Source organism: Tuber melanosporum (assembly GCF_000151645.1).
Source record: "Tuber melanosporum whole genome shotgun sequence assembly, scaffold_274, strain Mel28".
NCBI lineage: Eukaryota > Fungi > Ascomycota > Pezizomycetes > Pezizales > Tuberaceae > Tuber > Tuber melanosporum.
Window position 1 is genome coordinate 3,736 of NW_003298946.1, and position 25,214 is coordinate 28,949.

Genomic DNA, 25,214 nt, shown 5'->3' on the forward strand with positions numbered 1-25,214 from the left:
GGCACAGCATAATCCTGATAAATGGTGTAGGACAGAAATTCAGTAATCCACTGGCGATACGCTTCCAAATTTGATCTACGATACTCACCAACCCCACCACTCCACTCCACACCCCGCCAAACAAAAAAACAAAAAAAAGAAAGAAAAAGAGAGAAAACACCTCACACAAATCCGGATCCCCAAAATCCACAAAGTAAAGCCTAGTCTTGTCCTAATCAATCAATCAAAAATCAATCCGATCCCTTCCCGTCCATCTTCACCCCCTCCTAGGTACTACCCGAGTATATCCTATTTGTATAAAGCCTCACACTACATAACCCAACACTTTACCCATCAATCAACGCGAACTCCCGCCACCCTCGCCAACCTCATTGGTGGTGCAACTCTGGTTAGTTAGCATGCAAACCGGGCTTCCTGCATGAGAGGTCACTCGAGCCAGTGGTGCAACAGGTCGGTACACCATGTTTTGCATGGAGGAAGGGGGTGCTGTTTTGAATTTGCACGGAGGTGGTTTTTTGTTTGGGGTGGCACCGCTGAGTAGTGGTGGTGGTGGTGGTGTGTTTGCTGGCAGTGGAATTTGTGGGTGGGTTGCGGAGAAGTGCATGGGCCCGGGTGGATTGGGGGGGAGGAGAGTCTATAAATCCTCGCTTTCTCCCGACGGTCTCGGGGAAGAAAGGTGGTTTTTGTGACTCTCTTCCTTGGTGTTTGTTCTCTCGCAAGACCTCTCCGGAGTTGGTATAGTCGAATACGCAGACAAACGGGTTCCTTCTTTCTTTTCCCCTTCCTTCTGTCGAATAAATTAATATATCGCATACACAATGCCTTCATTACTACAGTTCGTCCCATCCCTTCCATCTCTCCGTCCACGCTACAGCTCCTATACTGACAAACACCAGCATAATATCCACGACCCAAAAGCCCTCCCCATTCTACACTTTCCTCGCCGTCCTTGTAACGCCGATATTCTTACTCGCTCTGGCAGCGTATGTCATCACCACGGTCGAAACTTGGAGTCGGTGCCCAAAGGTTTGTTCTCCCTTCTCCTGCTTCCGTTAGCCCATGATAACGGGGGGTTACGGTAGTTATCGAGAAGCTACATCGGTGGGGTCGGCAGAAAGTCCGCTGGTCCTGGCGCAGCGCAGTGGGCGGACATGAGTGTCCTGGAGAAAGTTGAGGGTGTGTTGAGGTGGGAGGGCTGGTGGGGTGGGAGGAAGTGAGCGTCTGCTGTAGCAGCAGTCTTGCTGGGGGCGCGGGGGGGAAGCACCATGTTACGACTTTGTATTTGCCTTGTGGACGATAACGAGGAAATGTTTGATGCGATGCGATGTGGTGGATATGTTGAATTTTTTTTTTTTTAATGTGCTCCTCGGATTATTATATAGGGCGTTTCGGGTACTATTTCTCTCTCTCGCTTTCCTTTCCGTAAATGTTGGTTATTTCATTTTGACTTGGTTGCGTGAGTATCGTGGGATAGTGGGGGGTAAAGTACCGGTAACGTGATGGTTGTGGGGGACATGCAGCACGGTGTAGCATGTGCCAAATGCCCGTCAGGGGGTTGGGTATTCAATGTTCTGGGGTGAGCCTGTTTGAACCATAACTTTATGATATTCGAGTACCGGTACGGTAACGATTTTCGGGTATCTCGCGCTTTTTTTGTGGGGCTTCTCTTCTCTTCTCTTACTTTCCTTGTTGGTATGATATTATGATACCGGTAACTTAGTCTTTTTTTTGGCAGGGGAATTTACGGCGCCCTGCCGGTGTTTTCACAGGGTGAGCGGGACTCCTGGAATCCAATTTTATAAACTGCTCGAGCACAACCCCTATCTGCACCGCGATTCTGCATGAACACAAGCAATGGCAAAGGATTGTCTTCGTATCAGGTGTTTTTTCTCTCTCTCTCTCTTTCTTTCGCTTTGCTGCCTAAATTTGCCCCTCTTTCATATCCTGCTGTGTCCAGTATAGTACAAGTACTCGTACAGTACCAGACTCAAGCACGACGGGCAGTCGAGCCCGCACGCCCGTTCGCCGGTAACTTCCTCCTCTTCCCCACACGGCAGCTTCTCCAGCGTCTTGATTGTTGTAACTGCTCGGTACGGTTGTCTCCGCATGATAGGTGCGGTAGGGCACCTTATTGATTAATTCTACTCGAGTTCATCCACTTGCAGGTAATGTTTGACATTTGTTTTCTTGCAGGCAGGCACAGCGAAAGCCACAGCCCTGGTTTCGCCCTTTCTGTGACGTGGTTTCACATTTTTCATTTGGCTCGCCCGCGCCCGCATGTATCAAACTTGAGCTGTGCTGGGTGGGTATCGGGGTCCTTTCAGCCTCAGGCTTGGCTCTCCAGCGGCGCTCTGGCTCTCAATACGAGTGCATGTACTAGTAGTACCGGTACTTTACTCGTACAAGTACCACGTTTAGCCCCCCGGGCGTTAGAGCCAGAGTTTCTGGGTTCCCCTGGATCTGAACAATTGTATCGGAGGAAAGGTACGGTATTCATACAAGTACTCGTACAGTACGGTGCTTACCTTAAGCACAGTACCGTACTCCAGCCGGCCGTCATAACGATGGAGAAAATTATAAGGAAGATAAGCTCGTTGTCCTTCTTGATCAATAGACAAGAAGCTCAACGCCCACCCCCCGCACCGACAGCAGCGGAACCAACGGTGGCTCCAGCACAGGAGGCACGAAGAGCATCGCCAGCACTACTACGATTACAACCAGCACCAAAGAAATCATGGCTCCCGCCGGCACCGCAAGGGCCACCCGGCACAGGTCCCATCACTCAACTCCCGACCGAGATCCTCCTCCAGATATTCGGTCATTTAACCGCAGCAAAGGAGGTTGGCGTCGCAACACGCGTTTGCCGAAGATGGTACGTGATGGCGCTAGACATCCTCTACCGGAACGTAGAAATCGGGCGTTTCGGGCTCGATAGCACGGCCGAACATAAGCTTTTTTTTCAAGTGGCGGGTTATACATTCAAGTGAGCTGCCTAGTCGCTCTTGTCCCAGCCTATCTTTATACATGTTCACAGCTGATTGAAACTATCAAGGAATCCGGAATTATGCAACATTATCAGAGCCCTCACGCTGAGGTCTCAATCCCTCATCAACTCGTCATATGTATTCCCCCCGCAGCCTTTGTCAGATTTAACCTCGTTGGAGGAGTTAACCTGGCTGGTGGTGGACCTGGTACTTGATTCCCGCCAAGGCTCGCAGAAACCCTTGTATGGCCTTGTCGATGGGTTGAGGTTGCCGCACTCGATTCGAAAGCTACATATTGGGCTAAGGTACTACATGAATGCCGAGAGGGGCTTTGGGCGTATCTCTGGCGAGGATTTGAAAGGGAGACTACCACATCTGGAAGAGTTTAGGTATTCGAGGATTCGACTTTGGTCAGAATTGGTCGGCAAACGAGAACTCGTTGAAGAGGAGGCGCAAGGGGAGATTATTGCTGTGAATGATGATGCGGCCGGAGAGTCGGATAAGCTTGGGGAGATGGATAAATTGCCGGCGTTATTCGTACCTCCCCCCGTCTCTCCTCAATTAGTTCCCAGCAGTGTTTACTAACAAGAAGCACCTTTTCTAGCAAGCCATTATAACAAATCTCTCGCCCCTCACGACCCTAAAGACTCTAACCCTCGACTGCCCCCTCAACCCCGCATCCTTCACATACGCCTTAACCCCCACCTTGCAGCAGGAAATGCGCGTAAGCTTCCTAACCATAAACTCCTTCCTCTTTCCCCCAAACTCAACCCCGCCCTTCGGCCCTCTGGACCGCGAAGTCACCCAGTCCGCCCTGCGCACCCGCGACAAGCTCCTCCGCCTGTCAACACTTCAACTGCACGAACTCTCAGTCGACGTCTCGGACGAGGCGGCGCGCAGAATCGCAACAACGGACGATGAGAACGCCTCGGACATGCCCCCATACCTTCCTAACGTCTCGACCTTCCACCCGCGCCGAAACCAAGCCAGGGAGAAGCTAGCCACGCTTAGGACGGGGCGCTTTGCGGCGCTGCTGACCGACGTGATGATTGAGATCCGGGCGAGGTATCCAAGGATATGCACGCTGCATGGGTTCGTCCCCGCGCCCGAGTTTCCGGGGAGTGGGAAGTGTGGCGATAGGAAAGCACACAAGTATGTCACTGAGAGGATTTACGAGACGTTGGAGGACGCTGGACTGCGCAATATCGCGTGTCTTAAGGCGCGCCTGGGGACTGGGAATTCGCAGTGGGTGAGGGTGGATGTGTGGAGGGGGGATGCGGGGAAGGTTGAAGTCGCCTCGTTGGTGCCTGAGGCAAGTGCCAAGGTTTTGAACGAGGGGGTTAAGGTTACGTATACTCATGGGGGTGTGGAGAGCGTTAGGCGCGGAGTCTTGGAGGAGGTCGGGGGGGGGAGGTGGAGGATCGCGGAGGCTTTGGAGCTGTAGATTGGGGGGCTGGTGGTCAGTGGTTGTCCTTGATGCGCGGTGTATAGACAGTTGCTAGGTATCTTTAAATTAGATGGAACATTCGTATTATGATATGATATAGTATATTTGTCTGTCCCCTACTTGGAAGGGGGCCTCAAGCATGGTGCTCTGGCAAGTTGTGCGGCCCTAGAGCTAGAGCGGGAAAAGCCCGACAAAAGGTGCCCCGGGATCTCGGCTGGGTGAATCGACCAGCTAGTCATCCGCCCGGGAGAGTGACGGGTCCACCGGGGATAGCTCTAGCCTGGCGCAGTACAGTGCAGTGCCTAGCGCAGATCTCCAGTTGTACCAAAAACACTTTGAATTGCTATCTGGAATGAGGAATGCAGCGGCCGATTGCGTGTATCCAACCGCCGGGACCGGCAACCCTACGAGCCGTGGCATTAGGACCGGAGTATGGAATTGTCTCGAGTGATAAACCATGATTACCAAGTTGTCTTGTATGCTCCTCGAGTCTGCCAGTCCCTGCAGGATACTGTAATAATCTCTCCAAGGGCGGATGATGAGAGGTGAAGGAAGGAACTATACCTTCCGAATTTAGTTCTGTGATGCGATGTAACTTAATGATTAATATTCCCTAGGGTGCTTCTACCATAGAAAGAATTCTCAGAGTCCCCTGACAGATTTTGCTCTCGCTCTCTGAGCCCTTCGAGGTGCTGCCGGTACTTGGTCAGTCGGGGGTGTGGCGATGGGTCTTTCCGCGTGCGGGGGTGGGTTTGAGTGTGGGTGAGTGTTGGGGCGTCGTTGGGGCTCCATCCGCTGGGGGAGGGGGTACACCATGCTCCGTCCTCCCACCCGCTGCTGGAATGGTTAGTCTTGTTGTTTAGGGGTGCTGGGGGGGCTGGATGTTTGGCTTGTCTGTAAATTCTGGGTGTCGGGAGGATGGCTCTTTGTGGAGGGGGGTGCTGTGTTGTGTTGTGAGTGTCCTTTTTTCAATTTTTTTCAATTTTTTTGAAGTGGGGGGGATCTGGGATATGGGAGCAATGGTGGCGGGTTTGGTGTGGCCTGTTTCCGTATAGTGAGTTTGGGTTAGGAGTCTTGAAGTTAGCCCGGAGCTGAAGGAGAGATATTTTGACTGCATGTTCACTTTCGGGCCTGCAGTGGGGTTGAAGCCACCGGCTGACTGCCCAACTGTTGGCGTATTATAGATTAACATTGACTAGTTGGAGAACACCATTCTCTTTTGGTAAGAGCCACAAACTAATGCTTAAAGAGATGGAAGAAAGAATTCGTGTTACTGTTATGAATTACAGATCTAGGGGTGGTTTCCGGGTGGGGTTGGGGGAGGTAGGTTGGCTCCGGTGCGTGTGAAGGTTTTCATTTCCAGTAGTGTCTAATCGGTCCACAAAATTTAGCTGGATTGAATAGAGTATCCGCAAGAAGCCGGTGGCTGAGGGATAGCACTGAGTACGTATTGTTGCAACGAAGTCAGCCATTTCCCGTACTCGCTGGACTACACTAGATATTTGCTTTTCTGAATCGTTAAGCTCGTGAGCGCTTTTCTAGGGGTTGAGGGCTGCGATATCAACCAAAGAGGTTATGGGGGTATTACGCCCCTCATATGGGCTCCTCCTGGGAATGGGAATGAGGTGGCAGTGGAGCTGATATCTGGATGGGAAGAGGTGAAGCCGGGTGAGCCAGATAATGGGGCCAAACACCTCTCTTGTCGGATGCTCAGAACGGGCATAGGGAGTAGTGAAGCTGTTACGAGCCCCCAAAATTGCAACCCCTGGTGCAGTACGAGGGCAGGTAGAGGGGAAAAGTGTTGGCTTCCAGCCCTTTGCTGGAGACAAATAAGGCCATGTTTGGCACGCCAGAAAAGCTCAGTTTTTCCACATTTTCCTCTGTTTTTCTGAAAGAAAATATAAGAAATATGGAGGAAAAAGAAAAAAAAAAACGAGTTTCTCTGACATGCCAAAGAACGAGAAACTGAAGCCCGGCAAAAAAAAAAAGGAATATGGGAATGGAATTCCTGCGCTGGTGGAATGCCGGCACTAGGTTTTTTTAACAGCTTAACATCCCGGTGGATACTTCGATGGATGTTTGCTATAGGCCATGAGGTTTATTTTACGGAGTCTGTTCCCTTGATATTTAGTCTCTGATGGTATTTTATGAGCTTTTATGGAGATACCACTTTTAATTCCAGCCATCATGCTTTCAAAATTTCCTCCTGTTTTATCTTTTAGGGCTGTTCAGTTCACCAAATTCACGATATAATTTAATTGTCATAATCCTAAACTAACTTCCACAATGGAGTAAGACATATTTTGCGATAACTATAGCTTTGAGTTTGTTTATACAAATCGGCGTAATGTATGATTAGTCTAAGCAGTGTAGGAAGAAAAAGAGGCCAGAATGATGAGGGCTCATTCTTTTGTCGGGAGGTAACTTGACCATCTGTATGCCAAGAGAGTTTCTCAAAAAACTGGGAACCTTTAGCTCTTCCTGATGAACAACATTTTACCAGACGGGGGGTTTTACTCCCTTCAGCTGCTTTTATTTTTGGCAGGCGTCCTATGGGCTTTCCGAAAAAGCGAGAAAAGGGAAAACACCATAACTTAGGCCTCACTACACTAGGAAAGGCAACTCTAGCGTTCTACCGCAGGTTCAATGATTCCAGTTTCTACAGTTATCGGAAGTGAAAACACCCCTCCGCAGCCCAGGCGTGGTCGGAACTAATGAGAGTTTTTCCCATTCCTCACTGCACCTACACCCCCGCGAGCATTACGATTATACAGATAGATGACTGTCAAATCTTGCAGAAGGAAAGTCTGTTGTTCCTTGTCTTCGTACAGGTCTGTCTAGGCAGGTCGTTTGGTGACCCCCAGAGGCACAGCGAGAGTGTTTTTTTTCCACCTATGTGAAATTCACGAACGATTTTAAACCTATGCTCCCAGTGCCACCGGTGGTTGGTGCTTCCTTTTCTGTTATTTTATTATTTTATTTTGTTTTGCTGGTTGCACGTTTTATCGTCGCTCTCCACTACTTTTTCTGTGTTATAGCTGGACAATCTCCTTTGTTCTTTTTTTTCTCTCCCCTTTTTGGTGCCTTTTGCGTGGTTACTACCGACTTTACTGATCTTGTGCTAACTTAAGGCTGGTATCATACAGGGAGGAAAGATCACTAGACGGACTTTATACAGGATGATGTACTTGGAGGAATCATTTACTTAGAGTATGTTAATGCACAACACTCCTATGAATCCAACTACCTGCCCATCCAATGCTTCACCCTGAACATCCAAACTCCGTCAAGTCAACAAGCAAGAACGCGTTCTATCAACTACATTCATCGACCAAGCGATTGATAGATACTGTAACAATATATAGGCATCTGCTTTTCCTCGTGTTCCTCGCGTCTAGAGTTGCGATGGTACACGAATCTGCAGCATTTGGTGAGTTATGGGCAATTAAGGCTTTCAATTTACGTCCAACATCAGCTAGTTTACTCGTACTTGTATGGCATTGTGGTTGGTCTAGTGCTGCAACTGGCAAACCAGAACAAGCCCCGGTTAGCTTCATGTGCTAACACGACAGGCGGACAGAATCCCAGCTGGAAGATCGGGTATTGTTCCTCAGACATTGACGGTTCACCCACCATAACTACCCTTTCAATATGTCAAGTCTCTGGTCCAGAATACATCACTCGGTGGAAAACTGCTAGCTAGCTGACTTATTATTCCACCTCTAAACTCGTTCGCTCGGAAGGTAGGTATTGAATTTACCCATCCTATCCACTTTCCTATCTACCAGGAACCTATCCATCCAGCCGCACGCCACAGTCTACGTCGCAGAGTGATATACGGAAGCCACTCAACAGCGGTGTTCGTGAGACGTGTCTCATATTTTCCATGCACCCTTCCCAAATAGCAATGATTAGATGATGGTTGTCACACTATCGGAAAGTGACTTTAAATCTCCCCGCTTTCTTCGGCTCCGCTTAAATTATTGAAATCTCATGAGCTCCCTCAAAACCCTTACAAATTGTTGAACCATTTCTACATTTCAGCCAACACTCTGCACAGAATATTATGGCCCGAACTACACATATATCGATCCACATGGGCGACCGCAATGCGAACAGTGGCAACATAACGAATAGTTTCAATAACACCGTATATAAGTCCGACGAAGATGCACAGATCATGCATTGGCTCTCTCCACTAGAACCAACTAAGAGACATCAAGGCGTGCGCACCGAGCGATTTGACGGTGTGGGGGATTGGCTTTTGGAAGAGAGCGAGTTTCGGGAGTGGAGGAGTAATGAGGGTGGAGCCGATAAGATTGTCTTGTTTTGCACCGGGAATCCGGGGGTGGGCAAGACATATCTGAGGTAAGTGGCGGGATTCTTTGAGAGAAGCAGATATCGCTGATGGCTAGAAATACTAGTTCCCTGGTGATTGACAGCCTGTGCGACCAGGCAGGGAACGAGGATATCGCCGTTGCAGGCCTGTACTGCGACTACCTCTCCCACGAAGAGCAGACAGTCACCAACGTGATGGGAGCTATTTTGAGCCAGCTTGTAGGTAGAGGGGACATCCCGAGTTATCTGCGCGCGGCGTTTCAGAAAGGAAAAAGGGAGTTTGGTGGGAGAGGGCCAAGACTCCCAGATCCGATGGAAACGCTAAGGACCGCTATTGTCCCACTATCGCAAGTTTTCATCTGCGTTGATGCGTTGGACGAGTTCTTCCCAAAGCACCTGCCAGAGCTTCTTGGGTCGCTAAGAGATATTGTTCGAGAGTCTCCTAGGACGCGGATATCCCTCACCGGGAGGCCCCATGTCAGGCATGATATTCAAAGATATTTCGCTAAGCCGGTTGTGATACCCATCAGTCCTAGTGTGGGTGATATTAGAAATTATCTGGAGATGAGGTTAGACAGGGATGCCGAGCCAGAGGCGATGAACGATGATTTACGGGCAGATATTATTAGGATTATCCTGGAAAAAATATCAGACATGTGCGTAGGAGCATTTAGCATTTCCACTATCAATTTTGAATACTTACCAACAATTGTGTGTAGATTCCTACTTGTTTCTCTAAACATCGATGCGATTCTGGGAGAGGTTACAATACGTCAGAGAAGAAAGAAACTTGAAGAGATGGCCCACGGCGGTGGACTAAACGACGCGTACACGGCAACTCTAACCCGACTGAAGGCTCAGAAGGGGAATAAATCAATTCTTGGACTGAAGGTCCTGATGTGGGTGTTGTATTCGCAACGGCCATTACGGGTGGAGGAGCTCTGTCATGCTTTGGGAGTGGAGATTGGATCTGCAGATTTGGATCTTGAAAATGTTCCTGCGTTACGCACGCTGCTGGCATCTTCTCTGGGTCTTGTCACAGTCGAGGCGTCTTCGTCTACCATTCGATTGGTGCACATTACTCTGCAAGAGCACCTCTCCAGTGATCTAACACTATTTCATAGTCCCCACTCAGCAATTGCGGAGGTGTGCTTGGCATACCTCAATTTTAGATATGTGTGGGACCTTTCCCCGACTATTTCCCCGGCTCTATCAACAGCGCCCCTTCTAGAATATGCTTCCTGTTACTGGGGGAATCATGCAAGAAAGGGGATGACGGAAAATGCGAAAATACTTGCACTGAGGCTTCTCGATGGATTTGATAAGCATATATCTGCTCACCTAATGTTATCGCACTATAATCGAGGTTGGTCCTGGGGTTCTTATTTCTACAGCGTGGGATGATCTAGGGGTTTTACAGGACTCCACGGGGTGGCATTTCTTGGGTTGGGGGGGGGGTTGCTGCTGTATTCGAGATGAAGGAATGGGATATGAATGCAACCGATTACAGCGGGAGTACGGCTCTCACATGGGCAGTGGTCTGGGGGTATGAGAAGGTCGTAAAGGTGCTGTTGGGGTACCAGGATTTCAATCCCAATACGGCAGACACCCGATATGGCCGGACACCACTCTGCTGGGCGGCTCAGCGCGGACACGAGGGGGTAGTAAAGATTCTTTTGGAGCGAGAGGATGCCGATCCCAACACGACAGACACCATATATGGCCAGACGCCATTCTGCCGGGCGGTTGAGTGCGGACATGAAGGGGTAGTAAAGATGCTTTTAGAGCGAGACGATGTTAATCCCAACAATTCAGACACCACATGTGGCCAGACACCACTCGGTTGGGCGGTTCAGCGCGGATATGATGGGGTGGTAAAGATTCTATTGGAGCGAGAGGATGCCGATCCCAACACGACAGACACCATATATGGCCAGACGCCATTCTGCCGGGCGGTTGAGGGCGGACATGAAGGGGTAGTAAAGATGCTTTTAGAGCGGAAAGATTTCTGCTCACCGCTCCAGTCAACAGGAACCAAACCCCACTGTTGCAGGCTCTCTAGAGGACATGATAGAGTTGGGCAATATCAATTCCAACACAGCAGATCGCGCTGGCTTGGCATCCCCCCACCCCCCCACTGGATATGGAGACGAATATGTAGTGATGTAATTCGGGGGCGATAATCTAATACCAACCCCACAGACGTTAATGGCCAGCCTGTACCATCGGGAGTCCTTGATGATCGGGAAGGAGCGTTGGACCCAACAATACTGTTTCCCAGTCCACAGATAGCGATCTCTCCTCAACCAAACCATCCAAGCTCCCCCAACCCGGTTCTATGTGGTCCTTGAAGTTCTGGTACCATACCCTCCAGGAGAAACTGACACTCACCCCAACAACATCGGGCCAACCCTCTCAATTGCTGTCTTGTTGGATTTTATCGTTGCCTCTCGTTTGTCTTTAGCCTTTCTCGCTTCCATCCTTCCTCCCTTACCTGACATGTTCTCTTTGAATTCCCATAAATAATTGCCGGGCGAGAGATCGGCGTAGGAAAGACCTCCGGCAATTCCGATGTAAATAGGCTTTGATAATGGGCGCCTTTTCCGGTCTCAGCTGACTATTTTCCATTTATCTCCCTTTTCTTCTTTCTTCTTTTTTCCTTCATCGCCTTTTCTTTTTTCAATGTTCCAGTTAGACTTGGTCCATGTCATCGTGTGTTTCTCGCCTCACATTCCTATCACTTGTTAATAATATACTTTCTTGTGTTCTGTGAATAGTGGTTTACAGTTCCTTACAGAGGAATGGGTCAGAGTAGACGGTAATCATAAGGGAGCCCGTTTTACATCCGCAAGCAGCCAGTCTACCCCCAGTGATTTCCGTCAATACTGCCGAGTGATCGCCACCTATCCCTCTCGCAGACCATCTATTATACTGTGGCACTACTGGTAGTTCTATATACACTCCCTTTCGCAGAAGCTTTCGCGAGGCCGCTGGGTCATCGCCCCGAGTGATTGTTAGCCCAACTTTCAAAGATAACGAAGAGTGTAAAGAGGCGGCCGAAGGCCACCAATTAGACAAATATCACAAGAAGATATAAGCCTCTAAGGAGTCTGAAAACTGATACAAAGGAGCTGTGGTGAAACACGAAGAAAAGGAAAAAAAAAACAAAAAAAACCAATATTTCGTATCCTCGTACCACCGCTTTGCTTCTATAACAGCAGCTAGACTACTATGTTTGCCATGGAAAGCCACAATTCCTTGAAAGATTCCGGAGGAACTATTCCTCGTAGGAGGGAGGGGGGCATGCTTCAAGTAGTTTTTGGCTGTTCTAGCATCGCGGTGGATCAACAGGAGAGTGCACATTCGACTAAGTTACTTGTTGGATTCATTCAAATATGCTTACTAAGATGTTTCAGGTCCTTACAAGCACTTCTGAGTATGCGGTAGACTGTACCTCATGCTCGAACGTTATTCGCAAGTGAACCCCAGCTACAAGCACCATCACTCTACAGGCCCGGCAACATATCAAGCGCTCCTTCCAGCAGCATATCCACCGCACTGCCAAAAAAATTGCACACCTGTCCTCCCCCTAGCCACACTCACCATCCAAAAGGGAATCCAGTAATTCGGTTACTGCCCTCCCTCAGGACCGGAGTGCGGTGAAACAGCAGGTTTACGGGGAGGAAAGCGTAAGGCTGGCGACCCGGCTAGAGTAACAATACCACTCGCGCAGATGAGAGGGCGCTGCGTGCTTGCTGGTAAGTTGGGGTTGGTTTGACGCCGGGGTCGGGATTGCGTGGGTGCCGTAGGGGAAGGGGAGGAGTGAGGAGAGGAGAAAAGATATATATGTAAGATGATGCCGGTATCTTTTCTTCCTTCCTCCCTTCTCTTCCTCCACTTCTCCCTTCACACAATTTTTCATTTCGTTTCTTCCCTTGTCTCCTTCCCACACCACATATTAATTCCCCACCTTCCAGACGAAGGTGCATATCCCCCTCCTCTCTACCTTCCAATCCCTAACTACCCTCGCCCTGATAGTGCCCAAAGGCCCCCACCAGACTCTCGCTGCCGCCGCCCCCCGCAAAACCACCGTGGAAAACCCCGTAAACCCAAAAAGCTACCCGCCCACGGATCCCAAACTCATAAGAGGTGGTGTGCAGGGCCCGCTGGCGAGGGTCCCGGACGTAGCCAATGATCCGGAAATGGGAGTGTGTCGACTTCCTTTAGTTACCCGAGCCAAGGCCGAGCGGAAAGCTATTTCTGCCCGTGCGCAGGGCAAGGGGAGTCTTGGACCAAGTGGCAGAAGCTTGTTCTGTCACTCTGGAATGCTTTGATGGGTGGGGGAGGGGTAGCGTTTACACAGGTTGCGCTGTTACAGAATGGCATAGTACTTGCAGATTTGGATAAGTGCAAGAGGGCGTTTAGGCAAGTGGGGCCGAGCGCGCTCGTACTGCCTGGGACTACTGAACCGCCGCCTCAGCCACATAGGCTGAATCCTTTTAGGCGGCATGGCTAATCGTGTGCCCATAGCAGGCGTACCACCGGCTCGGGAATTCATTTCATATCAAGATCACTTTTTCGGATCATTTAAGCAAACACATCATATCTCTGTCGTTCGCGATAAATTAGGGGAGAAGGAAATGGAGAAAGTACAAGTGTATTTAGTTATTCACTTCAACCCATTTGTGCTGTACACAAATTAGTTTGACTTGCGGTCCTCGTCGACGAGTAAATCCGTAGGTTTCTCGGGCGCACTAGCGTGGGCAAAGCCATAGTGGATAGCATACTCTTCGATCTCCTCCGGTGAGAGAGGAGGAAGTTCCTTTGCTGCCTTGACGTACGAGATCTTCTCCTCGTATCCCTTTGCGAAGATGAAGTCGATCTCTTCGAGGGAGCGGAGGCGGGTTTCCGGGTAGAATAAGTAGCTATTGCGCAGCTAGTCAGCAAGTTATCCACCACTTTCAAACGGTGCGCGGAGTAGTGGGGGAAGGAAGGGAGTGAAAAAGGGTACAGACATAAACGGCAGAAAGCAAGCATTAACAACAGCAAAGAACAAATAAGTGCCCCAGCCAATCCGGTCAATCATCACCGGGGTGATCATCACGACCACGAAATTGAACAACCAGTTAGTGATAGTCGACACGGCGTTCGCCTTGCCTCTCGTTCTCAGCGGGTTAACTTCGGCAGGGTACAGCCATGGCAATGGCAACCAGGTCGCCCCAAACGACGCAATATACAAGAACAACCCCACAGCAGCGCCCCTAGCCGCGGTCTGCGTTCCTGGAATCAAGCATATAAATGTAATTGCCATAGCGCTCATCTGCCCGATAGTTCCCCATAGGAACAACTTTCGACGGCCAGCCCTCTCGATAATAAACCATGATGTCGTCGCGAAGATTGCGTAAACAACCATGTTCACACCGCCCATGATTAGGGACATGTTCCGGCTCTGGCCAATGCTAGATTCAAAGAGAATAGGGAAGTAGTATATCACGGCGTTGCACCCGCCAATCTGCTGCATAAGTTGGGAGCTTGCGCCTAGGATTACACGGCGGAGGTGTTGGGTTTTGCCGTTTGTTAGGAGGTCTCTGAAAGATGACTTGTTGCCGATTTCGCCAGTTGCCATCATTGAGTCGAGAATTACCCGCTTCTCGAGTTGGGTTTTCGGGGAGTCGACGGCTTCGCCATTGAGGGCGGCGATTACAAAAGTGCCTTCTTCGTCACGGTCTTTTGAGAGGAGCCTATAAAGGAGTTTAGGTTATAGGCGGGGTAAGGTAAAGGGGGGGATGTACCAACGGGGGGATTCCGGGAGGACCAGCATTCCGGCGATAATTATCAGGGCAAAGACCACTTGGAAGGAGATAGGCAAACGCCAGACCATGTCGCCGCCGGCGAAGCTGACGCCGTAGTTGAGCCAGTAGCTTATCACTGCCAGCCGTTAGTTCTGGGTAGAGTCATTATAGGATGTAAACTTTACAGGTTCCAAATGCGATTGATCCTCCCTCGATGCAGATCAGTAGACCTCTGTTCTTCGTTTTTGCACACTCCGCTTGGTATGTTGGAATACTACTGGTGTTCATACCGTTGCCGATTCCAGTTACTATTCTGCCGATAACAAATTGTGCCTGATTGTTGTTAGCAGCCATGGACATTATAGAGCGGTGGTAAGTTAGCGGTAGCACCAATGATTGATGTCCGACATAAGCTGTAACCTGAATGATGACGCCAAGAATCATGACCGAAGCCCCAGAGATAATTGCCTTTCGACGCCCCATAGCCTCTCCTGCGAACAGGACAACCACAGCCCCAAACAGACAGCCAATCTCGTAAATAGCTGTAACAAATCCCTGCATAGTAGAATTACCCTTTGTTTCCGGAATCGCAGAGTTGAACTCTGGGGATGTGATGATCCCGCTCATGACACCTGTCGTTTATCCGCTCATTAGCTGCGGTGAAAAAGCATGCAGGAAAGCATGACCAACCTTGATCATATCCAAAGAGCAAGAAACCGGTCGTGCAGACGAACGAGACGGCGAAGCCAAGGCGCTCCCCACGAAGTCCTAAAAACTTGGTCATGCCGTCAATCCCTCTGGTCTAATCTATCTATCCACCAAGATCTGTTGTGGAGTCTGGAGCACGGTGGTCAGGAATATGGAAGGGCGAGAAGGCTGAGAATTAAATACCCTTAATCCACAGAACGCAAGGTCTCTAAATGTTTCTCACAGCTGCGCCGGATTCGGCTACCAAAATTGTCTCGCATGCCTTCTCCTCTTTTTTCCGCAGGAAGGATTAGGAAACTAGTCCTGTTCACGTCATTGACACATAAATACCCTCCCTCCCTCCCTCCCTCATATCGCTGCTGCGGTACCCGAGTAGTTGGTGGGGAGGAAAGCGTTTTTGGCAGGTAGGTCTCGCTTCACAAATCCCGGGGTTACTCGGCTACTACCCTTTACTTTCTTTCCTTCTGGGTTTGTAACGAGTGTTTTTTTTTTTCTTTTCTCCCTCTTCTTGTTCTCTTTGAGAGGTGAGCCTCATGAGGGGAAGACTCATGAACTTGTACTCGAGTACGAGTGCCATACAACTTTGTGCCCGGGACCTGGAACCACGTCCGCTCTCTTGGAAGAGGATAATTGCTTTTCCCCGCGCTTGGAATGCCCCAATTTCTCAGCAAGATTCGATAAAAGTTTGGGCAATCGGTGCAAACATCGACTCGGGAGAGAAGCGTTTGGTGGTGCCTACAGTTGAGTTTCAGAGATGATCACGATATCAACAAGCTCCCCGCACCACTCTTTCCCCCAAGCGGTAGAGGCGTAAGACTACACCCGCTTCTTTTCCCTTCCGTGCCAAGCTCGGACAAGGCCCAATTCAACATTCAGGTATCCGGCATGAAGGTAGTACTGTAGAACATTTGAATCTGGATTTGGTGTGGGCGCTCGGGTGTGCACGCACGATTTGCCATGCAAATTTTGTCCCCTGTGTCTGAGTTGATCATACGGGGCACCAGTACTGTACTCGAGTACCTGAAATAGGAGGTTTCCCCGCGCTGCCGAGGTTAAAAGACTGTTGTATCGTGTGCTTGGTATCTGTAAGATGTACGGTACTGTATCATACCACATGGCACCCGGTGTTTCATTCACCCTATGGCCCTATCTGCTGCCGTACAGAGCACAGTGCGATATTTCCCTTTCGGAAACATTTGAGCGCGGTGGAAGCATCCACAGTATCACTGCGCGCAAAGAAACATCGGTATCGCTGTAAGGCCGAGGTCTCTGCCGAAACAGGACTGCAGTAATGCCCATCCAATCAGTGGTATCGAAAGACGCTCCATCTGCTGTGATGGTGAGCCTCCGGAGCGCTCCAATGAGGCTGGCAACGCCTAAGGGCACGATACTGGTATGATACGGCAAACCAGCCCGAGACTAGGTTTTAGGAGCGGTTAAACGGCCCTTCCGCAAGAACCCCCGGGGCAGGGTTAGGGCTGATGTTTATCCGATCAAACTGGTATGTAATTTACTCTTACAGGGACTGAGCTTCTTTAATTGCTTATTATTCTGTGCCAAGACGAGGTTTCCCATCCTAGAAGACACTTAAGCAATGTTAGCTTAGAGCCAAAGCGCAGTTTGAGGCTGAAGGTGGAATTGTGAATATTTGTAAACCTAAGATAGGCTTGCTTCAATGCGTGAGGATGCCAGGTTAGCGATGGATCCTAAATCCTTTTGTGGTTGATTTTCCCAGGAGGGCTTGTAGAAGGAAAAGGTCACGATGGGGTTGATGGCTCAGATTGCTTATAGCACCTATAAGGTGTATAGTACTGTAATGCCTGTATCCGAAAAGGGTACGAGTACAGTACAGTACAGGATTCTGAATACGGAAAATATATTTCAGAAATCTAATGTTCAATTCTGATCTGTATCCAGTCATTTTTTTTTTTAACATCTTACGCTATGATACTGAAATTGGTCCCAAGCCCTTGCCCCAGTCAAACCACATTTAATGTCATATTATCATACTAAGTTATTTCATACATTGAATCCAGAAAATTATAATTATATAATAATATTATTATGATAGGAAAAAAGCTCACCTCGGACTAGGGTTGAACGTTGGCATCCAAAACTCATTTTCCCTCCTTAGAACCCTTTTACCCTTTACAAATACAACATCGCATGGGTGCATCCACCTTGGTAAAGTATCATACACGCTTTAGACGCTTTGCACCATATTGCTGAGAAGTGATCCCCTATTGAGAGTGCTACAGGACGCCCGGCACTGGTGAGAAGCCCTGCCTTTTTATCAGGAAGGACAGGGAATGCTCGCGCGACACTCAAAATTACAGCAAAGTTAGTCCACGAGCGATCGGTGAGCATAGCATGGCAGCTCTGGGATCGCGCCGTACTCATCCCCCCGGCCTAACTCATTGCCAAACCGTCATTTCTATGCCCATCCTCATGGCATTGCTTGTCAATAAAATCCTCAACCTTTTTATACCCCTATCGTACTGTATTAAAGCATAGTCCAAGCTCTCTGTCTTGCCCAAACTTCCTCCTCGCCACCCCCCTCCTCCCCTTCCTCCCTTCGCATCTCGCACACTACGGGCTACACACCGCACCGCATTCCCCCCTCCTTCCTTTTCCGTCACCAACCACACAAATTCACTCTTCACACAACGCCACACCACAACATACCGGCACCAACCTAACCAGCCCATCATGATAACTATCTCCAAAACCCCAGATACGATAACCTCCACCATCTTCCTTTCTAAAACCCCCACCCTAGCCACCCTCGTAAAATTCCTACAAACCCCCGAGAATCTACTCACCCTAAACCCGCTCATCGAGTCTTTCCACCCCTCATCACCACCACCACAACCTCCACCACACAGAGGCTCCGACAGCGAAGATGGCGGTAGCGATTTATACACCATAACCGAACGTTTCCCTATACCCTTGGCATGCGGGTTGACAATGTCGTCCACATTCACTACGGAATTCTCGGAGCCAGACGGAGTCATGGGTATTCTAAGCACCTCTAGATCCGGCATGGGAGTGGTTACCGGAAGTTTAATTTGGGTCGAGGACTCCGTTGGCGGAGTTACTGTTAAGGAGCGGTTTAAAGCTTATAGATGCCCGTTCGGCATGAGGTGGTTTATCATGACGGTTGCTGGGAGGAGTAGAATTGGGATGATGGAGAAGTTGGAGGAGAGTTTAGTGAGGTTGTGTGATGAGCAGGGGGTTAGCGGTGGGTGATGTCGTGCGATATAATTTTACTGGATACGGGGTTAACCGGGGGGGGGCATGACGGGATCAGAGAACTAGTACAATGGCACCTGAAGCCTCTTTTTCTTTCTCGCTTCGCTCTCTTGAGATCCGTTGGTTGATTGCCGGGTTTTAATTCTCAATATAATGGCACCCCAAGCAATCCTACCGTTCGAATGCCTGACTACAAGAAATATGTAAACTTCCGATATCCTTGTCACCGTAAGCCAACCTAACCCATCAAATCGAGTATCCCAGTATCATAACCTAAGTGACAACATTTAAAGACCAGCAAGACCCCAGTCCTATCTTAACAAACACATCATACATACCCGAGCATGATCCCGGACACCCGCGATCAACCCTCACGGGGACCGAAAAGAACACCCAACAAAAAAAGATTGCCCACAGCCAATGACCACTCCAAGGACCTGATCGACAGTAAAGCGATTGGCAATGCGATTACCTACAATCTGCAGATGGAACCATCAACAGGCTACAGCTGGCGCAGCGGTATTAACTTGAATATGAGGAGATATGCTATGGGAGTGCGGGCAGATGCGCACAGAGAAAAGGTCCAAATTCCTGATTTCCGTAAGGGAATAATATAATTGAGAAAGTAAGAAAAAGTATCTTCTTGCGTAGTCATCGGGCCAGAGATGTACTGAGGAGGGGGGTTATTCCATCTCGAATCGGTAACGATGACAGAAGCCAAATAAGAACAATTGGATAGTACAGAAGAAGTTAAATCCTCCTCTTGGCTTCTTCCACCACAATCCCCGCAGAAGTGCTCAGTACCCGGGTTCAACCCACCCGGTTTCCGTTCAGTTTTTGGATCGCCTGGTTGATTCTAGTACGATAGTGCCTTGCACAGCGCAGCGCAAGCATACCCTTCCGATCGGAGATAATAGATGGAACAAACAGTACAAGCGCCAGGCTCGGTATTGTCGTATGGGTAGCAGGCTTCTGGTTGGCGCTTGCTAATATCATATATCTCTCTTTACGAATTGCGCAACTCTCGTAAGGGGGTCCCCAAAGGACCACTATTGGAAATGAATTGTGTCCCAGCCACTTTTTTCCACTGAAATACTTACATGGCCCCTCCACCCCGCCTTGAGCACTACCAGCCAGATAGCAGACTTAGAAGACAGCCTCATTACCTATGCACCACCGCTTAGCACGAGCCTGTTCGGGGCGATCCGGGCATTTGGGCCCGAGCCAGCCAGGCTCGCATGACTAACAGGAGAGAGGCTCTATCCGGCTAAAGTTTTGAGGGAGTCATATATCATCACTCGCATCGGACGTTGATTTCTATTGCTTATCCTCCCACCGAAGCACAGGATTTCTATTCTCCAGGACTCTGTTTACAGTTCTTCTGGTCAGGCCTCTCATCGCCTTGCTCATACCTGGTTTAGATATTGTATGCTTTCTCATGGCTTATCACGGCCTTAGTCCCTAGATATACTATTGTGCAATCCCTCCGCCTCCCCCCCCACTGTGCCTATGGCATACTCACATTGACTTATCATAGTACGGTAATCTCCATGTTCCCTACCAGTATCATACTAGCCTCGATACGGAAGTTCCTTAGCGTAGTCAGCCCCCCACTTTTGCCCCATAGGCCCAGGGCGAGGGAGACTCAAGCCAGGCTCGTGATGGGCTCAATAATAATAAATGAGCAGATTGTGGGTTAAATCAGTGAAAAATAAAAAAGTGTATGATATCGTAACACAAAATTATATCCTTCACCAAATATGAATTAATAAATATAAGGTTTTTTTTTTTTTTTTTTTTTTTCAAATAATTAAAATAAGATTATTGGTTTTAGATATCTAGGGGATAAAGTAACCATAGAGATTGGAGGACCTTTTCTGCAAAAAAAATAACTATCCAAGTTCAACTACAGATTATCAATCAACTCGAACTACTTGTTTTGTATCATAAAAAAAAAATATATTCGTTCAAGTTACTAATACAGTACTTGAAAGCATCCTACCAAACTTCAAGAGGCAAGATAACTGCCTGGTAGGAAAACATTACTTTTATCCTTCAAGTTTCAAATAAAGATAACAGTATTAACGCTTAAAGTCAAGCATCAGGGAAAGCTGAGAAGAGGTGAGAAATCGTTTTTCATGGAATTAAAATTTAGTATCTAGTAACAGGTTTAATTTTTTTTTGAATAGTTAATTACTATTAATCATACTATCTCCTTTGACCAAGATGGGCAAAATACAAGATTTTAGATAAATAAACTACGAGTTAAAGTAGTTACCTGAACTGTAATTGGGTTGGTAAACAGAAAAGGTAAAGTTGATATCTCTTACAAAACAACTTGGTCAGGGAGATGGAAATAAAAGTACTTGCTCAGTAGCATATCCCCCGGGTGAATTGAGCTTCTTGGTCAAGTAATTTGCTCGACCGGCGAGATAGAACAAATGTTATAGATAGAATGATCGATCATGATCTGACCGAGCGACATTTATGATCGAGGATGATTGAGCATGATCCGCTAGAGAAAAACTCGATCGTGGTCTCACCGTGGCCGTCACTAAGCCAGGCTAACGCGCAAGGCTTTCAATATCCTTGAGAAACCCGAGTTTTTAGCAAGTGAGGGCTCTTTACCTCGAGCAGCTCGCCCCATAGAAACCCGTGGAGTGGCTCGCCCCATAGCGGACACCGCTATCCACGGTCTACCATAAATGAACACACCCCTTACAATCCTCCACCCCAGTCCGCCCTCAATTTCGATATCGTACCAAAAAACCCCACATCACGAGAACTCAAACACCCAGACTATATCTTATGGCAGCCCTATACAACAAAGAACCAAGACCCCCTCACAAAAGCGCCCAACCCCTACCCCCGGGTCCGGTATAAGTTTCACACTTCAGACCATGGCCCGACACATCAAGCCCAAACCCGCACTTGGTAAATAGTGCAAGTTTAGGAATGTCCCACGAGTGAGAGTACATGATTGACAACGCCCCCCTCCAATACTATATCCAAACTGGCAAGGTATGATATGATACGCAACCACGTTGATCATAACCCCCAATAGGCCACCGCAACCCCGGTTCCAACTCCACCCTTATCCATTTTAACGCCTGCCCGGCAGAAACAGCACAGGGTATTTAAAAGTAGCATATAGCTTGATTACTCATCTCCAAATCCCAGACCTACAATATCATACCGGGCGACCGGTCGAGGTGGGTTTTCCAAGTCGTAATAGTATGGCCAAACCCGCTGCCCCGTGTCTGTTAGGAAGTAGCCCAATCTTAGCGTCCCGGGGAAGCAGGGGATGCTCAGCATTAGCGTCATGAAAATATGTGCCATTTGATAATTTGGTAAATATTCTTCCAGAAAGCTACCCTCACAAATTATATTCGAAACCGCATCCCCTGGGTGAGTGGGCCTCTTTCAGTGTGCGCCTAGATTTACTAAACAGTCTGTAACCCATACCCCGATAGTGTCCACAGCCTGATGTTCCGGGAACAAGCTTTTCAGGGAGAAGCACTACAAAGAAGCATCCAAACGGTGTACGGTAGCACCCCCGCACCAGAAGCAGTCATTCCGGATACATGTAGGGAGAGAAGCCGGGCGCAAGTTATTGGGACTTGGAATGTGGAATTGGATACTATAGCCTTTGGGCGGTCCAGAGGAGCCTTGGAGGTTGAACTCTAGGCTCCACGTGTAGATAACGTGCCAGCTAAAATATCCTAGCAGCCTTCGTGAACAGTTCTTGCGGACCAGCAGCCTCCTGAAATCTATGGGATAAAAAATTTAAAAAAATCGAAGGACCGAGAGCTTGCTAACGGTGATTGTATTGATAATCACAGAATGTCCCAGTGTGTACAGCTTTGCTGGGGTCGTTGATAGGTCATCCCGGTACGCGTCGTTTGAACGTCGGTTTCGGAGTGCCGGTTCATGCGATGAGTAGCCAAGTATCGTAGTTACACACGCCACAGGATAGAGGATGACATAAGGTAAGGGTTAAGCGGGGTAGACTAATGTGTACGCGGCCAGGTCAACAGTGGACCTCCCACGGAAGAACTACCGAAAAAATCGGTATCATAGCTATACCAATAATCTTTCACTCCAACATCAGAAATACTCGAGTACGTATGCTCTACCCTAATCCACACCTCGCAAGCATCTGACCAAACCACGAGAAAATTCCCAGACACCGGATCGTTCATTTTATACACCACCCCCAGGATAAATGCAAATGCAATATTGTTACAAATAAATCAAACAGAAAACCAATCGAAAGAAATGCAAAACAAAGAAAAAAAAGCTACAAGTACACCGCTATGCACGCTCGGAATGCCTGACAACACAACCAACCAGGTATGAATCACTCAAACTACTGGGCTCAAATCTACTGCTTGAGATTCCCATTGTTAATGAGGATACCTGGGTCGCCGGTTGAAGCGCTCTTGTCCAGGGTGATCTGGCGGGCCGTAGAGGTGACCTTGGTTTTCATTGCGGCGGTGTCGGTCTTCAGGGACTGGTCGAGACCTAGGTAGTATGCGATGAGGCCAGTGACGTCTAGGAATAGTCAGTATGGGAGAAACACAGAGCACTATATTAGGAAGAGGAAACATACGAGGACAAGCCATGGAGGTCCCGGAGATGGTATTGATAACATCGTTCGACGGCCCAACCCACGTGCTGGTAATCTGTTCACCGGGCGCATACACACTCACGCACTCACCAAAGTTGGAGAATGAACTCCTCTGGTCTCGAACATTGATGGCGCCGACAGAGAGAACGTCACTTCCCAAGGACGAAGCAGCGGGAGAAGAATTGCAAGAATCCTGGTTCTCATTTCCGGCAGCGACAGAGAAGTGAATGCCGGCAGCGGATGCTTGCTTAACTGCTTCGTCGAGGGTTGCAGAGCGGGTAGCAGACCCAAGGGACATGGAAGCAACGGAACCGCGGAAGTCGGGAGAGCTCTGGCGCTTTTCATGGTTGGTGATGACCCAGTCGATGCCCTTGAGGATATCGGAGGAAGAACCCGAGCCACTGGAAAGCACCTTGACGGCAATGATATTGGCAGCCTTTGCAAGACCAAAGGTGGTTGAGGCAGCGGTCCCGGCGCAGTGGGTTCCGTGGCCTTGATCGTCAGTCTTCTTGCCGTCAAAGGTGAAACCAAAGGTTGCGCGGCCATCGAAATCGATGTGGTCGACGCTGTCACCTATCAGTCTACGCCAGTTGATATGTAGGGTCGGGGAACATACTTAACGCCAGTGTCAACGATATAGATATCAACACCCTTCCCAAGGCTATCGGCTCCGCCGCTAAAGGCATAGCTCCCGAAATCGAAGCCAGAAATGTCCTTGCCCGCCGTTGATACGGTATTGGACTGAGAAACTCTCTTCAGCCCCCAAGTTCCCGGAAGGGTATCATGCAGTTGGACCTCCATCTCTGGTTCAAACATCTTAAGACCAGTCATGATGTTCATCTTGCTAACACAGTGACTCGACATGTTTGCGGAGAACCCCTTGAACGCAGAATTATCGTAAACATATTTCACCTCGTCCTTCGTCAATCCCATCTCCTCAATCAATTCGTCGAGCGTTCTCGGGTCGGAGTCGTCAACGAGGACATTGTAGCTTCCACCAGAGCCCGGAGTCTCGTCTGAGCCATCGAGTGAGCTGTTGCCCGTGTTACCAGCCGGTTGCGAAACTTTCGGTTGGTTTGGATTTGTGCTCGTAGACCCCCTATCACCTCTGCCCCTGCCCTCGCCATGACCTCCATGGGGCGCCGCCAATGAAAGGGCGGTGAGCGAGAGGAATGATAGAACTGCAGTTGAGAGCTTCATTTTTGCGATAGATTGGTTATTTGAGCCGTGGTCGAACGGCTGGTAAATATGTATGCACTAAAGGGAATGTATCCGTTTATTCTATTCTTTTACTAGCCACCGAGGTCTAGCATTCCCGATAAATTATTACCCCAACTCACGAATTTCGGGGACGACTGAAACTTACCAAAAAAAAATCCGGAAAAAGGATATCAAACAGGTAGAGGCAAAGAAATTGGCGGCAAAGAAAGACAGATCGACGCACAGCGAACCGACCCCGACTAGAAGGAATGTGATGAGGTTGATTGTGGCCTGGGTTGGCTGGTAAAGGGATGCGTCTCGACAGAGGGTTCAAGCTATGTAAAAAATCTCCAAATGTCTCAGACCAAACGACCACCAAGAAAAGGGAAAAGAAAAGAAAAGAAAAAAGTTTTGAAAAATAAATAAACAAAAAGAAGTGAAGGTCAAATGAAGGGAAGAAGAAGAAAAGAAAATGAAATAGCGTAATGAACCTGCAAAACACTCGCGGCGATCAAATGCTCTGCTCTGCAGGAATAGGGAACGTAGGGCAGACAAGAGGGAGGAGGGGCGAGGGTAGAGTTTATACCCCTCAAACAGTGCATTCCAGGCCAGGCAGTGGATCAGACCAGATTCATGGGGGCAGAGTAGAAAAGCAATACAATAAAGCCAGCAGCCCAATCATCACCAAGCAATATTAGAAAAGGGAAAGTGTCTCAAGTAACCCCCTACACGGGATGCCTCACAAGGGGCGAGCAAGTATGGTACAGTACTCGTAGGGTAAGCAAGCCAACAGAGCAAAGCTTACTCGTGCAGTACGAGTAGAGAGAGAGAGCTGGACCCACCCCTAACATCATCCCGGTAAC

The 25,214-nt window shown here is 48.8% G+C and overlaps 4 protein-coding genes; 2 read left to right on the forward strand and 2 right to left on the reverse strand.

Annotated features, from left to right (window-relative positions):
- The first annotated feature begins 740 nt into the window (after nucleotides 1-740).
- Nucleotides 741-4,521, forward strand: GSTUM_00001308001 (uncharacterized protein). XM_002838736.2 has 7 exons: nucleotides 741-835; nucleotides 897-1,026; nucleotides 1,083-2,090; nucleotides 2,194-2,484; nucleotides 2,537-2,983; nucleotides 3,053-3,521; nucleotides 3,589-4,521. The coding sequence occupies exons 5-7, from the start codon at nucleotides 2,565-2,567 to the stop codon at nucleotides 4,426-4,428; spliced, it is 1,728 nt and encodes a 575-aa protein (XP_002838782.1). The 5' UTR covers nucleotides 741-835; nucleotides 897-1,026; nucleotides 1,083-2,090; nucleotides 2,194-2,484; nucleotides 2,537-2,564; the 3' UTR covers nucleotides 4,429-4,521.
- Nucleotides 4,522-12,837: 8,316 nt separating this feature from the next.
- Nucleotides 12,838-15,540, reverse strand: GSTUM_00001310001 (uncharacterized protein). XM_002838737.2 has 8 exons: nucleotides 15,453-15,540; nucleotides 15,252-15,398; nucleotides 14,952-15,193; nucleotides 14,747-14,894; nucleotides 14,562-14,697; nucleotides 13,785-14,510; nucleotides 13,423-13,694; nucleotides 12,838-13,342 (listed from the first exon to the last, which is right to left on the reverse strand). Exons 2-7 carry the CDS (start codon nucleotides 15,343-15,345, stop codon nucleotides 13,469-13,471), a joined length of 1,572 nt encoding a protein of 523 aa, XP_002838783.1. The 5' UTR covers nucleotides 15,346-15,398; nucleotides 15,453-15,540; the 3' UTR covers nucleotides 12,838-13,342; nucleotides 13,423-13,468.
- A 2,422-nt stretch (nucleotides 15,541-17,962) lies between these two features.
- On the forward strand, nucleotides 17,963-18,565 carry GSTUM_00001311001 (uncharacterized protein). XM_002838738.2 has 1 exon: nucleotides 17,963-18,565. The coding sequence occupies exon 1, from the start codon at nucleotides 18,237-18,239 to the stop codon at nucleotides 18,516-18,518; it is 282 nt and encodes a 93-aa protein (XP_002838784.1). The 5' UTR covers nucleotides 17,963-18,236; the 3' UTR covers nucleotides 18,519-18,565.
- A 4,340-nt stretch (nucleotides 18,566-22,905) lies between these two features.
- GSTUM_00001312001 (uncharacterized protein) lies at nucleotides 22,906-24,351 on the reverse strand (the record flags this gene model as incomplete). The annotated part of the gene is made up of 3 exons (XM_002838739.1): nucleotides 22,906-23,075; nucleotides 23,134-23,717; nucleotides 23,768-24,351. 3 exons carry the CDS (start codon nucleotides 24,349-24,351, stop codon nucleotides 22,906-22,908), a joined length of 1,338 nt encoding a protein of 445 aa, XP_002838785.1.
- Between the last annotated feature and the right edge of the window lie 863 nt (nucleotides 24,352-25,214).